The sequence below is a fragment of the Pholcus phalangioides genome, unplaced genomic scaffold (assembly GCF_987345545.1).
Source record: "Pholcus phalangioides strain wild (caught in Gottingen) unplaced genomic scaffold, Ppha-v1.0 ptg000021l_1, whole genome shotgun sequence".
Lineage (NCBI taxonomy): Eukaryota > Metazoa > Arthropoda > Arachnida > Araneae > Pholcidae > Pholcus > Pholcus phalangioides.
This window is the reverse complement of record NW_028301614.1, coordinates 948,331-965,007: the sequence shown is the minus strand read 5'-3', so window position 1 is coordinate 965,007 and position 16,677 is coordinate 948,331. Positions and strand designations below refer to the sequence as shown.

General features: G+C 33.1%; 1 protein-coding gene across 1 annotated transcript in view; it reads right to left on the bottom strand.

Moving 5' to 3' along the window:
• Positions 1 to 14,608, bottom strand: part of LOC149070474 (protein tiptop-like) — a 330,242-nt gene extending 315,634 nt beyond the window's left edge. The window contains exon 1 of the mRNA XM_089248951.1: positions 14,440 to 14,608. Within this exon, the coding sequence (XP_089105077.1) occupies positions 14,440 to 14,479 (40 nt within the window). The 5' untranslated portion in view covers positions 14,480 to 14,608. The remainder of the gene's footprint in view (positions 1 to 14,439) is intronic.
• Between the last annotated feature and the right edge of the window lie 2,069 nt (positions 14,609 to 16,677).

The window sequence follows — 16,677 nt, the reverse complement described above, 5'->3', positions numbered from 1 at the left end:
TTTTGGTTGCCTTCGTATGAGGCGACAATGTTTTGTTTTTATAATAAAACTTTCCGGATACACCCACCCTTCGGGAACGCTTCGATATCTCTATGAGATGGGAAGCGGGGTGTGTCCGGTCTTCAAAGGTCAAAGAACTAGTCACCTTTCAATAATACCAGACTATTAGGCCTACAGGAAAAAAGCTCCGCTGTTCGCGCGATCATCCATGTCATATTTTTCCACAAATATGCACCAGAGAGAAAGAGAGAGATTTTCATAAGTTTTGTATGAGGATATTAATATTGGTGAACGAATGAGAGAGACTTCCTGATGGATTTTGACTGAGACTTACATCCATTATAAACCTTACACAGATGAATACATTCGAAACAGTTTATGATGCGTGTTATCCCCTGCCAAAATATCCAAGACTTTCTTCTCAGGGGAGAACCGCCTCCGCTCATCATACATTCAACAGATATGTTCGTCTTCGGAGACATCTGATTAGACTACGTATCCATCTAACGACATGTTATCATTCAAATCATTCCGATCGTCAATGAGCTGGAAAACTACGTGATGGATTCAAAGTTTTGCGGTACGAGAGGGTCAACGGACATCGCTAGTATGGAAATTTTCTATCACTTTTTAAAATATCGTCCAAAAAAATATATCGTTTTGGACATTACGTTTATCCCATAGACATTCACTTTCCTCTGAAGACTTTCAATTCAATACGATTAGAATATCGAGTAATTCCCAGACCGTGACTCTTACACAAGAAGGGTTAACTGGGCTATTCGAAGCTTATGGATGAATCTTGTCATTTTTAATTATTTTTACAAAATAAATTTGAACAAAAAACTGCGTTTAGGCCAACTAAAAACCTGGGCCTGGTCCTCGCTGAAGAATATTAAAAAGCCAGAACTCTAAATTCATTGAAAGAATAAAATTTATTTAAATTTTATTTGCCTTAATCTTTTTTCATCTTATATAAATTCATCGGATTTACAGAATCTATAACCTAGAATTCAACCCACATTAGGTTACATGAATATACACAGGGCGCTTAGCTAAGTCCCCTCGTCGAAAATTACTGGCGAATTGATCCTATAGAAGACGCATACTTCCAGTTAGAGAAAGCACCTATCCAAACTAGACTTCAGGTCATTCATATTGCAAGGTGTTGTATAGGTGTATTAAAATAAAAGCAAATTAACTTTTTATTTAGTCCACCCAGTTCCAAACATCCCAATTAGAAAGTCTTTGTACACACTCTCTCTCTTTCTCTCCTGATGCCAACAAAAAACGTCCACATTTCCAAGTGTAATTAGGAACGTGGAGATTTAAAAATTCGTTGAGATATTCAAATTACAATATCGAAGAAAAGTTGAGATGCAACAACGTAAACTGACGGACAACGCTATTTTTCTTAATTTTGCTGTTTTTTCCAACTTTTCTCCAGTTTTCGAATTCAAATATCTCAGCGAACATTGCACTTAGAAACGTGGAACTTTTTTTGTTCGCCTCAGAAAAGGCAGGATAACAACTTTCCAACTGGGTTTTTGAGCATAGGCCGTACGTATAAAAAGTTAATTTTTATATTTTAATAACTATATAACCCTTTGCAATATGAATGACGTATCTGAAGTCCACACGTTGTTTGGAAACTTTCTTTAATTGAAAGTATGCCTCTAGGATCAATGGTTCGCACAGTAACTTGCGGAAAGGGGAGTTAGTTATGCACCCTGTATATTGAAGACTTTTGGACGGTAATAGAAATAAAATAGGACGGTTATAGAAAAAACGAACACAAAATGGTATAAGTCATAAGTTGCGCAATCAAGATTATAGGCACCGGAACCTGAAGGACTCGGACTATTTGAGCACACACACCCTCCCCACCTATTCTAAGATATATAGAATGCAACGCACACATCCCTTCCACCTCTTGTGCACGCACACGAGTCCAGTATTTACGAGTCCACTGGCAACACTTCAGGCACCCTCCAACAAAGCTTTGTTCATGTCGGCGCATCTCAGCCAAATGTATATATTTTACGGCCAAATCCCGAAATCGGCCAGCTGCGAACTGGTAATAGAAGATCGGAATAAAAATTCTGAAAATTTCATTTTTCACATAAAAATTAAATTTCACTCCAAAAATTTTTTTTATAAAAAATACTATGACATTTTTTAGACCTTTCAGTTCCAAATGTTCATTTCATACAAGAATTTGAATGAAAAATATTTTAAAAAAAATACTTTTAAACGAAGCGTTGCGCAAATGCAACGCCAGTCAAAATTGGGTCAATGCAGCTTTGCCCATACTAAAATGGTACTTCGAACTTACATCGAGTCGCGAGCATTGTCCATCCCCATTATCAGACAAAATTCCCCTCTAGGATTAAATTAGCAAGATGCTAATTCTTGAAACACCGTTTTCAACAGGTGCATCAATATCTGATTCGTGAATACAACACAAGCATCAAGCACACTTTGTTGCTTCAGTACACACACACACACCAAGGTGCTCTCAAGCAAAAGGTCGGAGATCCCAATGGGGAGGGGGGGGGTTCGAATAAACCTCACGCGTTCATGCATTTAAATATTCCGGAACCAAGAGAACAACGAAGAATTAATCCGAAAGCCTCATCTTCGCTGAGATTCACACCCTAATCAGTAAAGTAATAAAAAACAATTTCATTTCCGATACAGTACAGAACCGGGTGTTAACGCTATCTCTAAGCATTTAATAGGAGGGCAATAAAAGTGTTGGAGGCGGGAAAATGTGTTTATTTAAGGAAAAAAAAGAGCTCTTGTTTACTAGTAGTTTTCAACGTATAACTTTCTTCCTTTGTTTGTTTGTTATTCTTGTTTTCTTCTTCTTCTCCATCATCTTTCGTCGAAGAAGAACTGGGGAGGAGGAGAAAAATCGTACAAAAGAACCGCTTAAAAGACGATTAGCTGTAGCAAAACAACGTTTAAAAAGTTATAATAATGTTTTAACCGGGCAAGGAGAAGTTAAAAGACTGTTTAAAAGCTTGGCGAAAAGAATTTCCTCTCTCTCTCTAGCCCTTATCAAAGGTGATCGATCACAACACACACACACACACACTCGGTTAAAGCAAGTGGTCGTTTTCGGGTGGCTTTTCTTGCACAGCCAGGGAGGAGTTGTTGCCCATCCCACTACTTGTTGGATGCAAACGTTGTGGTAGGTGCATCATCATCATCGGGTACCATCATATCATGTTGTTGGAAGATCGGGAGAGGAAAAAGAAAGAAGAAAGGGCGACACACATATAGAGAAAATGTCTCGAGTTGTTGGAAAAATCATCCCTGAAGATATAAAGAAATTAATTATGGTAGCAACACCGAAGAAAAAAGAAACATTAACGTCTCAAGGAGAATGGGAAACTTTTTTTTTTTTACAAACGAGTCTTTTCTTTTTTCCCCCCTTGTTTTTGTATGCAGTCAAACTCGGTTATAACGACCATGATTGTAACGACACCTTGGTTTTAACGTCAGTAATTGGAGGTTCCGGCTGATTCCCGTAGAGAACAATATTAATGACCTTTGCTCATAACGTCGATATAAAATGCAATGACTTCGGATACAACGACAAATTTTCCGCTGCTTCTTTAACGAGAATTTTTTTTTTTCTCGTCACCTCTCAATATTATCGCACGTAATAGCAAACCAGACCATTAAATGACACGGTTGGTAAGGTGCTCGTCTTTCACCATGAAGGTTTTCGTGAAGGTATACGGGTTAGATCCCATAAATTCTTTTCAGACGAACCTGACCATTTCCCCCCTCCATAACTCTATCGGTAGTTGCTGGAGTCGGTTTTTTGTGGTTTTCTAGCTTCCAGGCGTGAATGCGAGAATATCTCTCATTCGAAAAAGTTTCTCCGCAGAGAGAAGACAGACCTACAACATAGTACTGACAAAACATGAAAATTCAAGCATTTTCCCATCCTTATTCTAGAAAATGGAGGACAGATGGCAGCAGGAACATGAAGCAAGAGCAACTCGACAACATAAATACGTTAGGAGGACCACTCATACACCCATTCCGGCATGTACCGATCCATTAGAAATTCCGTAAAGGAATTTGTAGAAATCACATGAAACTAGCAACGGTGTTCGACCTTCTATCTCACATTTTTATTCAAATGATGCACCAGATGCATTTTTATGCACCTGAGAGAGTGTTCTCATGAGTTTTGTACGAGGAGATTAATATTGGTGAAAGAATGAGAGTGACACTTCCTGATGGATTTTGACTGACACCTACACCCATTATAATATTAACACAGATGAATACATTCGAAACAGTTTATGATGAGTGTTATCAAAGGTGATCGTTCACAACACACTCGTTTAAAGCAAGTGGTCGTTTTCGGGTGGCTTTTCTTGCACGGCCAGAGAGGAGTTGTTGCCGATCCCACTACTTGGATGCAAACGTTGTGGTAGGTGCATCACTATCATTGGACAAAACCGACATTGAACAAGAGCGACACAGTATAGAGAAAATGCCTCGAGTTTTTGGAAAAATCAAACCCTCAAATTAGTCTGGCTTATGGTCCCGCCAAAGATCCCAGCCTGGGAGGGATGGATTTGGATTTAGCATCCCTTTTGCAGGATGTGGGGCCGTCACTAAACCCTATTTCAATAAATAACATTCGATTTATGAAACAAACGAGCTCCACACAAAAAGACAATAAAAAATTCTTTAAACGGCTCTTTTGTAAATTTCCCTTTTGCAGCATGGTACCCTTTACCTCCGGCATACACACATTTATGTGGCATGTTCAATCTTTTCGCCCCGTGAACAGGGCCGTCTTAAGAGTATCATTTAACCCCCGCCCTACCAAACAAATTGTCGAAAATTTCAACCAGATCTTAATATTGTGAGGCCCCTCTTCGCTTGAGGTCCCCGGGTGGGCCCATGTCTTAAGACGGCACTACTCGTGAATACTTTTTAATTAACTGAAGCACTTAATTCACTGCCGAAAATTGTTAATAAGCAATAATTTGCAATTTTGCTAGCAATTAGCAACATTTTTGAAGATAACTGACCATAATGTCCCACATTCATTATCCCGATTTCCCATTTTTCTCGATGTAATATGGTCACCCTGATGAAATTACAATTTCATGTGCAACATCTAATCACATCTGATTATATTTTTCACATTTGAAAGGCCTTGCGAAACCTCGATTATAACGTCTAAATTTTACGGAATCTTCGATGGCTGCGTGAAACTAGAAACAGAAGTGATTTAAATTTCATTGTAAATTCAAGATTGAAATACTTATGTGACTAGATAATTACGCGACATTCGACGTTGTTATTCTTCAGAAAGTATTGTTGTAGATCATAAAAGAGCAGATGAACTTTGTCACTTTTAGTTCCAAGATAAACAAATCAAAAAACGAATAAATTTTGTGTCGAAAATTCAACCATAGAAGACAAAAAGACAAGCTGTATTTGAGGTACGCATGGCTCTTGATTAGAAAAGGCATTTTCCGTCGAACTCGGAAAGAAGTAGAAAGCGATAAAGATCTTTCTCTCAACAGTCTTTATAAATTCATTTCAATAAATACAAAACTTGTATACACACACACTACATCTAAATTATGAGAAAAATAGAACTAGAATGGGCTGCAATGAGCATAACAGTATATTAAAACACGTATTGTACGTGCATGTGCTTTCTTATCTGAAGTTCGAGAATTTGGGCTTAAAAAATATTGTATGTATAATTCTTCAGCTTTTAGGAAAAACTACTGATAAATTGGTTTTTTTCTTTGTTTTTGTTTTTTTTTAAGCTTATTTTTATTATTATATGTATATATATATATATATATATATATATATATATATATATAAGAGTCAAAAAGCAATATAAAATCAAAAAATGCATATAGCATAGAGTACGAAGCGTATAACTTAAAGCATTAGTTAGCATTTAATGAAAGCATTCATTAGAAAAAAAACTTCAACCAATTGCTTTTTATACGAATAATAATGCGAAATTTTTCAATCTATGAGAAAGTAAAATTTATTATTATCGATGTTATATACAATTATTTTTTTAGTTTTATACAATTTATTTACATATTAATACTGATTATTTATTTATTTATTTCGTGATTTTTTTTTCAAACCTGAAGTGCAATATAAGAACGTATTAAAAAGAAATAACCTCAATTAAAAAAGCAAAGAAAACCTCAGATTCGTTAATACTGAGATTACATTCAGATCAGTTTCCCAAACTTTTTGTTCCATGGACACGTTAAAAAAAATTTTTTTTTTGTTCTCATCGCCCATCAACTCAAGAGCCAACCTACAGGATCCTATACTAAACCCATAGCTTCTACCGCCCACCCCCCGGATCATTCCATCGTTCCCCAGGGGCCGATATTATCCACTTTAGGAAACACTGATTTAGATCGTAAGAATATTATGATGGTAAATTAGTACAAGATAAAGAAGTTTTATATAACTCATATTGATCACGAGATATGAATATTGTTATGATTATATTGAACCATCTCGATAAAGGCTGTTATTTGCCTAATTAACTACTCATTAGTTATTAAACTCATAGATTTTATTAGCTGATTCAAAATGTCAGTTCTAAGTAAATAAACGAGTTCAAAACATTCATCATCGTGTAGTTTCCTCTCTCTCTCCATTTACATTTATGAGTTCAAACTGGCTCGAGAGAAAATTCAAAGATCCAAACGAATAAAGTTAGTATAAAATACATAATCAGAAGTTTTGATTGAAGAAGAAACTTCAACAGGAGGGGAAAACAAGTAAAAAGTAATGTATGCAAGATGGAAATCAATAGGTTATAGAAGCTGTCGAGAATTAAGTAAATTTTAAAATCATTTGCATATCAAGTCTTTGATAATAGGGGGAAGCTCAGGATAATTTGAAACTTAACTTTCCATAACAGAGAGGGAGAGCTCTTTCTTCACTTTATAAAAAAAAACAAAAGAAACCTTATTAGAACTTTCTCGGATCTCTTTTAACAGAAACGACGGTTTATTTAAAACGGGATCAACGTTATGTTTCCGAACGGGAGGTAAGAATGACGAAAACTCCTCGGAGACATAATTTGCGTATTATTATTTATCGGGCAAAAGCAGAGGAAATCACTCCTCGATAAATACGTCTTCACCCCTCCCCAAAAACCGAACATTTCAGAAAATTGTTTGTATTTTAATATCAAGGCAAACAAGGCAAAACACGTATTAAATCGAGTATAAAGGACTCGGAAGAATATTCACACACAAGCGCGAAAGTAAATAACATATCAATTCTAATTCCGAAGATAGTTTTGTTCTCTGCAAGCGGCTTGTCTATTATGCATATCAACGAAAAATTGTAACATTTCAATTCAAGAAACAAAAATTTATCAAGAATATTTTCCTTCTATTTATGAAAAGCATCAACGGAACGGATCTTTGTGAACAAGATGCCTCAGCAGCAAAAATTTTTCGATGGCTCGAGAGAACTTAATTATAATTCCATCTTTTTTTTCCCCCCTTTCATCAAAAATCACCTTTTATGAATTTCATTCCTATTTCTGAAATCCTTAAAATATGTAAGTTACAAAACAAATTTCTTTTGAATACTTTCTCCCCGCAATTCATCCATCATAAGCGCTTAGAAATACGTCGACGTCATCATTGCAGTTTTAGAAATGATTTTATAATTTACAATATAAATATTTATCTCTTAAAATTGAAATCAAAAAAGAGAAAAATTAAGATACTTTTATCAAGATAATATTTTCCTCTCTGACTATTTATTCACTTGTGTGAACTATGGCTGATATATTTACGGAATTTTTAACTGAAGATATAATATACGTATTTGAGTGAAAATTGATATTTTAAATGTCTATCGATTCATATGGATGATTATTGAATATTTTCATTCGAATATATGGCATTAAGGTAAGTTAGGGTAATATGGTCACGCTGAGCTTCAGTGATTTTTGCTGAAGCCTATATGATAAATACTGAAAAAAAGATAATGTTAAAAATATTTAGAAGTGTTGTTAAAAGAAAAAATAATGACACACGGTATGTCTCAACGGAAAATATGAAAACATATTTTTTTTTTCCGAACAGTCTTCCCTTTTGGCCATATTCCCAACAGGTGAAAGTAATATGGCCCAATGAAGTTCTCAACCTATATATATATATCTTAATAAATTAAAAGGCGTTTTCGCGAGAACCTATTGATTTAAAAAAAATTATTCAAATACGCAAACTTCTAATTGATAGTTAAATACAAAAAGAAGTGTACTTCGTTCACAAAATAAATTTCGTAATCTTCAACTACATTAAAATAATGACGAAAGTTGAAAATTTTGCAAGGGAAATCAAGAGACACATTTCAAAAACAGATTTCAAGAGAGATTTCGGACAGATGAATCATTTTTCTTCCTTCTTAAGGAATAGAAATTTCCGCAGAAGCCTAAATACCTGTTCACAAAATTTCTGATAAAAAAATTTGATGATCGCGCATGCGCAGTGAGCTCCTGTACCTACCTGGCCATAAGACCAACTTGTCAAATATTGAAAGAAGCTTACATGACAGACAGAATTTTATCAGATTGAAATTATAATGTCGAAAAACATTAAAAACTGCGCGTGTGTCTTGAATTGCGAACTAAAGTTGTGGAATAATGGAGCCTGAAAAGATATACAAATTTGTCTCTCTCTCGAAGAATCAATATAATTTTCTGGATATGCCAAACTCCATTCCGTCATCAAATGGCAAACTGGCGCGAAACTACGCATCACCAAAGCAAAACAAATTAGGTCACGTGTCCTAAGAAATAGCTACACAGCATAAGAACATCAAATTTTGAATTCCGTTCGAAATATAAAAAAATGGCCATATTACCATCAATACCATATACATGACATTAATTTTGAACTATTGGCGGTTTCGAAACTTATAAGGTTCGTGGTATCCTTGATAATGGAGATTGAATTGGAAAAAACATTCATAATCTAGCGACAAAAGAAAAATCCTGCTAAACGCGAGACAATTAAGTGTCACGATACACAGGATTCAGTATCTTAGCTGCTGCTTCCAATTTACTGTACTTTTATACCCAAACGGTACACCTGGTTGAGCCCGCGGCCCCCTAAAGTGTCATGGTGCATCGTTGGAAATTACTATATTAAGAGTTGTAAATACTAACCATGGAATACTCGTAATATTTTAGTACATTAAAAATCTTTTACACAGTAAAAATACATTCCAAGTATATAGGTACAAACTCATTTCTAAATTGAAATATGATTTTTTTTCGTAAAAATGTTTATATTATCGTATAATAAACACATACACATTATCATAATTTACATTTCTCAATAATGTTTTAATGGACGCTTTGAGACAAAAAGAATATTATAATGAAATCACAATTTCTTTTTCAGTCCAAGCATCAAACTTGAATTACAAATTGAAACCAATAAATTATAAATGCTTTAATAACTAATTTAACTTTTCAAATTTAAAATTGAATCAACAAAAAAGAAATCATCGATTTTGGTTCAATACATTCTTTGTGAAGTTCAACTATTTTTTTTTGTCTAATTTTTGGTGAATTACTCAGAAGTTTTCCATACGGATAAGAAATACTGTACTTCAATATTATACCTTTATAATATTTTTATTTAAATTAATTAAAACTTTATATATTTATTAATATATTAATGTATACATTTGCGTATGAGCCAAAATCTTTTTTTGCTCAACATGCATTAACAGTTGAAAATGTAGAAATAGGCAATGAAATACAATTGGCAATATGTGATTTTTTTTTTTAAGATTCGTAAGCAAAAACGAAGTGTCAAGAAAATAGCTAATTTTGAATTTTAAAAAAATTGAAGAATTTATGGTAAAAAATTCGAAAGTAGTATTATATATGAACTTATGTAGTTTTCATCCGCATTAGTTTTCATAGCATTAGAATTTTTTTTTTTGTCTTTTTTTCTAAACTGGAATCATGTGAAAGACAACAGGCCTACAGTACTTCATTTTGAAAAAACGCTTCTGCTAAATTTTTATTTTCAACCAGAAAAATGAATACGATTATGTGAAATTTTAAAAAAAGGATCAAAACCTACATCACTTTCAAATAATTAGACATAAAAAAAATTACATATTCACATTTTTAAAACTGTTTTGTAACATTGCTATACTTATACTTATATAACTGCCCCTAATAAAAAATTCCTATATATTTTACCAAAAGCAATTATTTTCAAATTCAAAATGTGTGGAAACGAACAGAAGTATTGAATAACTAACAACTGAAACAATTCCTTTTTAACAAAAGTAAAAATATAATAATATTAAAAAAAACCCTACCATAACATGCACGTATCAAAAATTTTCAATTAATGTCTCGAATTATTTTAAAATCGGCTCTGATTCATATGTTAATTGAAATTATTGAGTGAAATCAATAATGATTTTCGTGACTGAACTTTTATCATAAATGATAAATATTTTTCTTATCGATTCGATATTCTATGGTATTAGAAATTATACAAAAATTTTTTTATAGAACATTCGAGGTAATGTACTGAATAAAAGTGTAAGAAAAATCGGGATAAACTCACTATATTTTCAATGCTTATATGAATGAATATTTTTTTTTTCGTAGCCGGAAAGTAGAACATTGAGAAAAAAAAGTCCGATAACATAGGCAGGTAAACGAGGGCGTGACATGAATGTGCGTAAGGAGGTGGGGCATTGGGTTGGGCCATGTGCCGAAAAGGGTGGGATTCACACCAGTGACAAAAGCAAACAAACAAACAAGAGAAGAAAACATTGGGAAAGGGGTTTTCAATCCATCATCAGCCGCAAAAACAATATTATCACCATTTAGAGTTAAGAAGAAACAACCCTTCCAGCGCTTTGGCATAAAAATTTCTCAAGCACCTTTCCAATTCAAACACTTAAAATAATGATAATAATGTAATCTCAAAGTAAACATAATAATATTCCCTCTCACTAATATTATAAACATAAAAATTCATTTTTAGACGTCAAACTACTTTTTAAATATTCAGACAACTTTTTTTCAATTTTTTTTTTGCATGAAAAAGACTAATTAAGAATTACAAAATATCAGATAGAAAATACCGATTTTAATTAAAAATGACCAATATTAATTACATATAATTTTTTGAAAAATAATTATTATATTGATTATCACTCACGTGATACTTATTTTCAAAATAACTAGAAATTCAACTACATTTTATAATAAAAATATTTACAAACTCTTCGATTAATACAATTTTAATAGATGAAGTAATTTTTCTATTAAATAGAATAATTTTTCAAAACAATGATGGTAAATAAATACGCAATGGATCATAATGATAAGATTTTTATAATTAAAATTTGATTTTTCCTTATTAATATTATTTTTCATAATAATACACATCAATATTGTAAACACAAAATTCATTCCTACACTTTTTCCAACAAATTTTTTAATACTCAGAAACTTTTTTGATTATTGTAATATAATTATTAATAACAAAATGTGTCAGATAGAAATTGTCGATTATAATTAACAATAGCCGATATTAATCACTCATAAATTTTCGAAAAGTAATTATCGTTTCAATTATAATCCACGCGTTTTACAATTATTTAAAACTACCACAAATATAATTAATTTTGATTATGAAAGTATAATTTCATTAATTTCTCAATGAATACAAATTTCAATAGATAGGTATATTGAACCGCTCACAACCCCGGACTAATGCAAAGCAGCTCACTTCCGTTACCTCAAAAGAGGCAGGGTTTCGTCGGAAAAATTAGCAAAGATTAATAGTAGTAGCCCCCTTGCCCCGAGCTCGTAAGTATCACAACACTCACGTTGTTCTCCCCATAAAGACAGCTGTCAATTCGATGTAACAAATTTCAATAGAAAACAATTTTCTTAAAAAAAAACTTATGATAAATAAATATTTAAAAAATCTAATAATAATGATAAAAAATTTTAAATTATAACTTCATTTTTCATTTAAAACAAAAAAGTATTTCGTTGAAACATCGGGGCAATACTCAAAAAGTCATAATATAATTTTTAATTGATACTCATAATAAACTCATAATCACAGGAATTATTTTATGTTCGTGCCGTATTTGAAAAGTTCGGGAATGAAAACATTTGCTGGATGCCTGCTACGACAGCCACGCGTCGTCGGTGCCGGACACTTGTAAACAAGACGGGATCCGGCGAGTGTGTGTTTACATATACGAGTAACTTGTTATATAAATATCAATAACATATAATCTCTGATATTTTTTTATGTGATGAAGAACGTATCAATATTATAAACATAAATTCTGCTCCCAGAGTTTGAACAAATTTATGAAGATACAGACACATTTTTGATTACATACTTCAAGTTAAAAAATATTGATTTTTTTTGTGTGATGAAAACAAAATTATATATTGTTTCAATAATAATTTGTTATTAATAAGTTTAAATAAGTTTTCATTTTAAAATCAATTATTGATTTGAAAATTATTCGATGAATATAAAGTTTGATGGGAAAAAATTACTTCGTTGAAAATGAAAGAGAGTTCGTCAGTGAGAGTCGTCATGATAACATTTTTTTTAATTTATAATCCGATTAATAATGATACTTATAGTAAACTTATATTCGTGCAAATTTGTGTTTGGACTATATTAAAAAGTTCCGGAATGAAAACATTGCTGGATGTGTATCACAATAGCCACGCGGCATCGGTGCCGGACACTTGTAAACAAGACGCGATTTGGTGGGGGGTGGTTTACGTGCCAGTAACTTGCAATAAATACCAATATGAAAGATCTCGGATATTCTACGTGATGAAAATTGTACCAAAAAAAAAATTAAATTAATATTACAAAAATAAAATCCATTCCTAGCGCTCGAACAACTTTTTCGATTCAGACACTTTTTTGATTATTTTAATATAAAAAGAATACTTAAATTTTTTTTATGATGAAAAATTAATGTATATATAAATTCTCCGATGAAGATAAATTTTTATACAAAAATATAATTTCGTTGTAAACAACTGGGGAATATTCAGTCATCATATGATATAATTTTTAAATTATAATCCGATTTATATAATTTTCATACGCATAATAAACTTATATTTGTACGAATTTATGTTTGTGCTGTATTAATGCTATCTGTGCTGTGTTTATAAATTGTCGAAAAATAGTTATTACTTACATTATAACTCACGTGCTTTATAATTATTTTTGAAACTACTACAAATTTGATCATTTTTGATGATGAAAATATAATTTTATAAATTCTTCCATAAATATAAATTTTGATAGTAAAAAAAGTATTTCGTTGGAAACAACGGGGGAAATGTTCTAGGATTCATCATGATATAATTTTTTAGTTATAATCCGATTCATAATTGATACTTATAATAAACTTATATTCGTACGAATTTATGTTTGTACTGTGTTTATAAAAAGTTCCGGAATGGAAACATTGCTTGATGCGTGCTACAAGCTACGCGACATCAGTACCGGACACTTGTAAACAAGACGCTATTTGGCGGGTGTTTACATGCCAATGGGTTGTTGGAAGGTCTTGGATATTTGACGACATTAAAAACACGTACCACACAATCTCATTAATATTATAAACAATTTTCATTTTCCTAGACTTCGAACAAATTTTTAAAGATTCCGACACTTTTTTGATCATTTTAATCTAAAAATATTACTTTAATTTTTAGATGATGAAAATATTTCATAAATTATTAGATGAATATATATTTGGTAGAAAAAAACATTTTGTTGAAAACATCGGGGAGAGTACATCAAAGAGTCATCATGAAGAAACATTTTAAATTATAATCCGGTTAATAATTCATGCTTATAGTGAACTTATATTCGTACGAATGTGTTTGTGCTGTATTAAAAAGTTACAGAATGAAAACATTGCTGGATGCGTGCTACAACAGCCACGCGGCATCGGTACCGGACACTTGTAAACAAGACGCGATTTGGCGGGTGTTTACATGCCAGTAACTTCTTATATAAGTACCGATAAGAAAGATCTCGGATATATTGTACGTAACGAAAAAAAAAAAGCACAATTCGGAAATATTTCAGTAATAATTGGAAATAATTTGAGAGAGGAAATAGCGAAGGGGCGCTTGCGCATCTGTACCGAGCAAGCTGGGAAAAGAGAAAGGCCCAGACTGACGTTTGACGGAACGCTGTCAAGGTATTGAAGGGAGAAGAAGAAGAAGAGAACACAGAACACAGAACAGTCAGTGGCAGCAGCACCGGGGAATTGACAACCGACTTTAGGCTTGGTCGCTCGCGAATAAATTGCTTCAAAAATAGCTTTTTTACTCACATTTCATGCGTTTCGGTTTGTCCTGCTTTCGACGGGGCATCGTGCTTTCTGTGTACGGTAAACGTCCGACGTGGGGCGGTGGGATTCCGCGGCAAAACGCTTCAGCAAAGCGGGAAGATACACGGGCGCGCCCCGCACCCGTCCTGCCATTCAGCGATACTGCCTGAAGATCTCTTCTTCGTGGGGCGTCCCGATGACGTCACGAAGATGGACAGGCGCTCCACAGACAAAAAGCGTTTTTTATCGTGGTACTTGTGCTGCCATCTTTTGAGTTTTCAGTGAACTGCACAGTCTCTTGTTTTTTTTTTCCCCCCAGATGAAATTTCTGACTGACACATCCTGTTTCTCGAATTTTTAGAGAGAGAAAATCATGTTGTATATTTAAATTTTCTTCATGTTTTGTATATTTAAAACTTTCTGCAATCGCGGGAAAATAATAATAATAATAACAACAATCATTATTTAATTAAGGGAAAAGTAATGACAATATTTTTTTTTTTGACGATTAGGGAAATCATTTCTACTATTAGTTTTCTATATAAAGTACCATTAATGAACAAACGCGCCCTTACGTTTATATTCCTGGGGAACTTCTAGTTTCTTATACCATCAGCGTTTTGGGATTTCAGATAAGTTCAATTTAATATTGGAAATTTTAACATAAAAAGGTCGTTCTGTGCGACTGGGATTTGTTTACCTATGCTGATAATAATGCCATAATTTGTACAGACAAAAAGAAAACATGGTCCAAAGAGTTAAAAAAGTGCTGTCTTCGAAGTCGGTCCCAATTGAATGTTAGAGATATTTTTTGATGTGAACTGAAAAACGAATTTCCAAGTGCATTTAGAAACGTGCAAGAAAACATTATCCATCCATCTGATATATATAAATACCTCGGTGTAAACGTCTTCCTTCGCCCATCAGTAACCTGAAGTTACTAAAGAAGCCAAACAAGCCAGAGAGGCCCCTAGCAAAATTTGTAGACGAAGAATGGGCCCTATTTCTATCAACAACAAACTCATTTTGTATAAATTGATCATACGTCCGACATTACTTTACACAGCTCCTGCCTGGATGTATGCAAGAAATGCTAATATCATCGCTTTTGAAAGTTTTGAAAACGTAACACTCCGAAGTCCAGGTCCCGTTGGTTCTTCAGAAATAGGCATATACACAGAGATACCAAGATTGAGACAATCATGGATTATACCAGAAATTTCTATGATTCTCTACACAACTCTGACTATGAACATTTTCGTGAAATCTCCAATTCTAATAGCACTGATACCTTTAGACTTAAATAGTCTAAAAATATTCTCGAGATGTTCCGATCCAATGTTCCGGGTCTTTGGCGTGCACTTGAATTATATGGTTAATGCTCTACATTCTGATACTGCCAGAATTGATACACTGCATATGTAATTGTAAATACTTCATGGCTACACATATTATATTACCATTTTTATATCAATTTCAAATACTTACACACAATCAAACAAAAGTACACAAACCACAGTGAACAACAAAACACCAAACAATACGATATAGACAAAAACAATAAACAGAAAAAAAAATAAGTTTACAACTTTTGTGGACCTGTAGGTATTTGTATATTGATGTTTTATATTCTCTTAGGCTATCATTAAACTATGAAAGTTTTATTAAAAAGTTCTTTTATAAAATTTGAAAAGTACAAACAATAAGCGTATTGGTTACATTGTAACAAACAGGATTATTGGCTTTTTTTTCTTCAAGTTTTGTAAGTTTGTAAAACTTACTTTTTGTAAGTTTGTATTTATGAGAACCGAATATAACCTTGGTGAATTGATGAAGTAGCCGGATGGATGGACCCTCAGGCAAATTCCACCAAGGAGAATAAATGTTGTGGCCTCTCCCTAATTCCTCGAGTTAATCATTTAACTTTTACCGTGTAAGCACCAACAAAGAGATTTACATGCTTATTCTTGACAAACTCCAAAAGTTATCATAATGATGTTCCCCTGTGATTCTGAGGCAACACTCCCCCCCGGACCGTTATTATGTGGGGCCCGTGGGTTATTATGACCCTGGATAGATGTCACATAGGATGTTTTCCGGATAACTACTGTAATATTTCTTGACATTTCGGTATTAAACTTTCTCGGATGCCCTTTATCCTTGATACCGTTGCTTGGTCCAAGAAATGAATTGTAACAATGATTGTAATGACTGTAAATAATGATTTACCGTCTCTTCAAT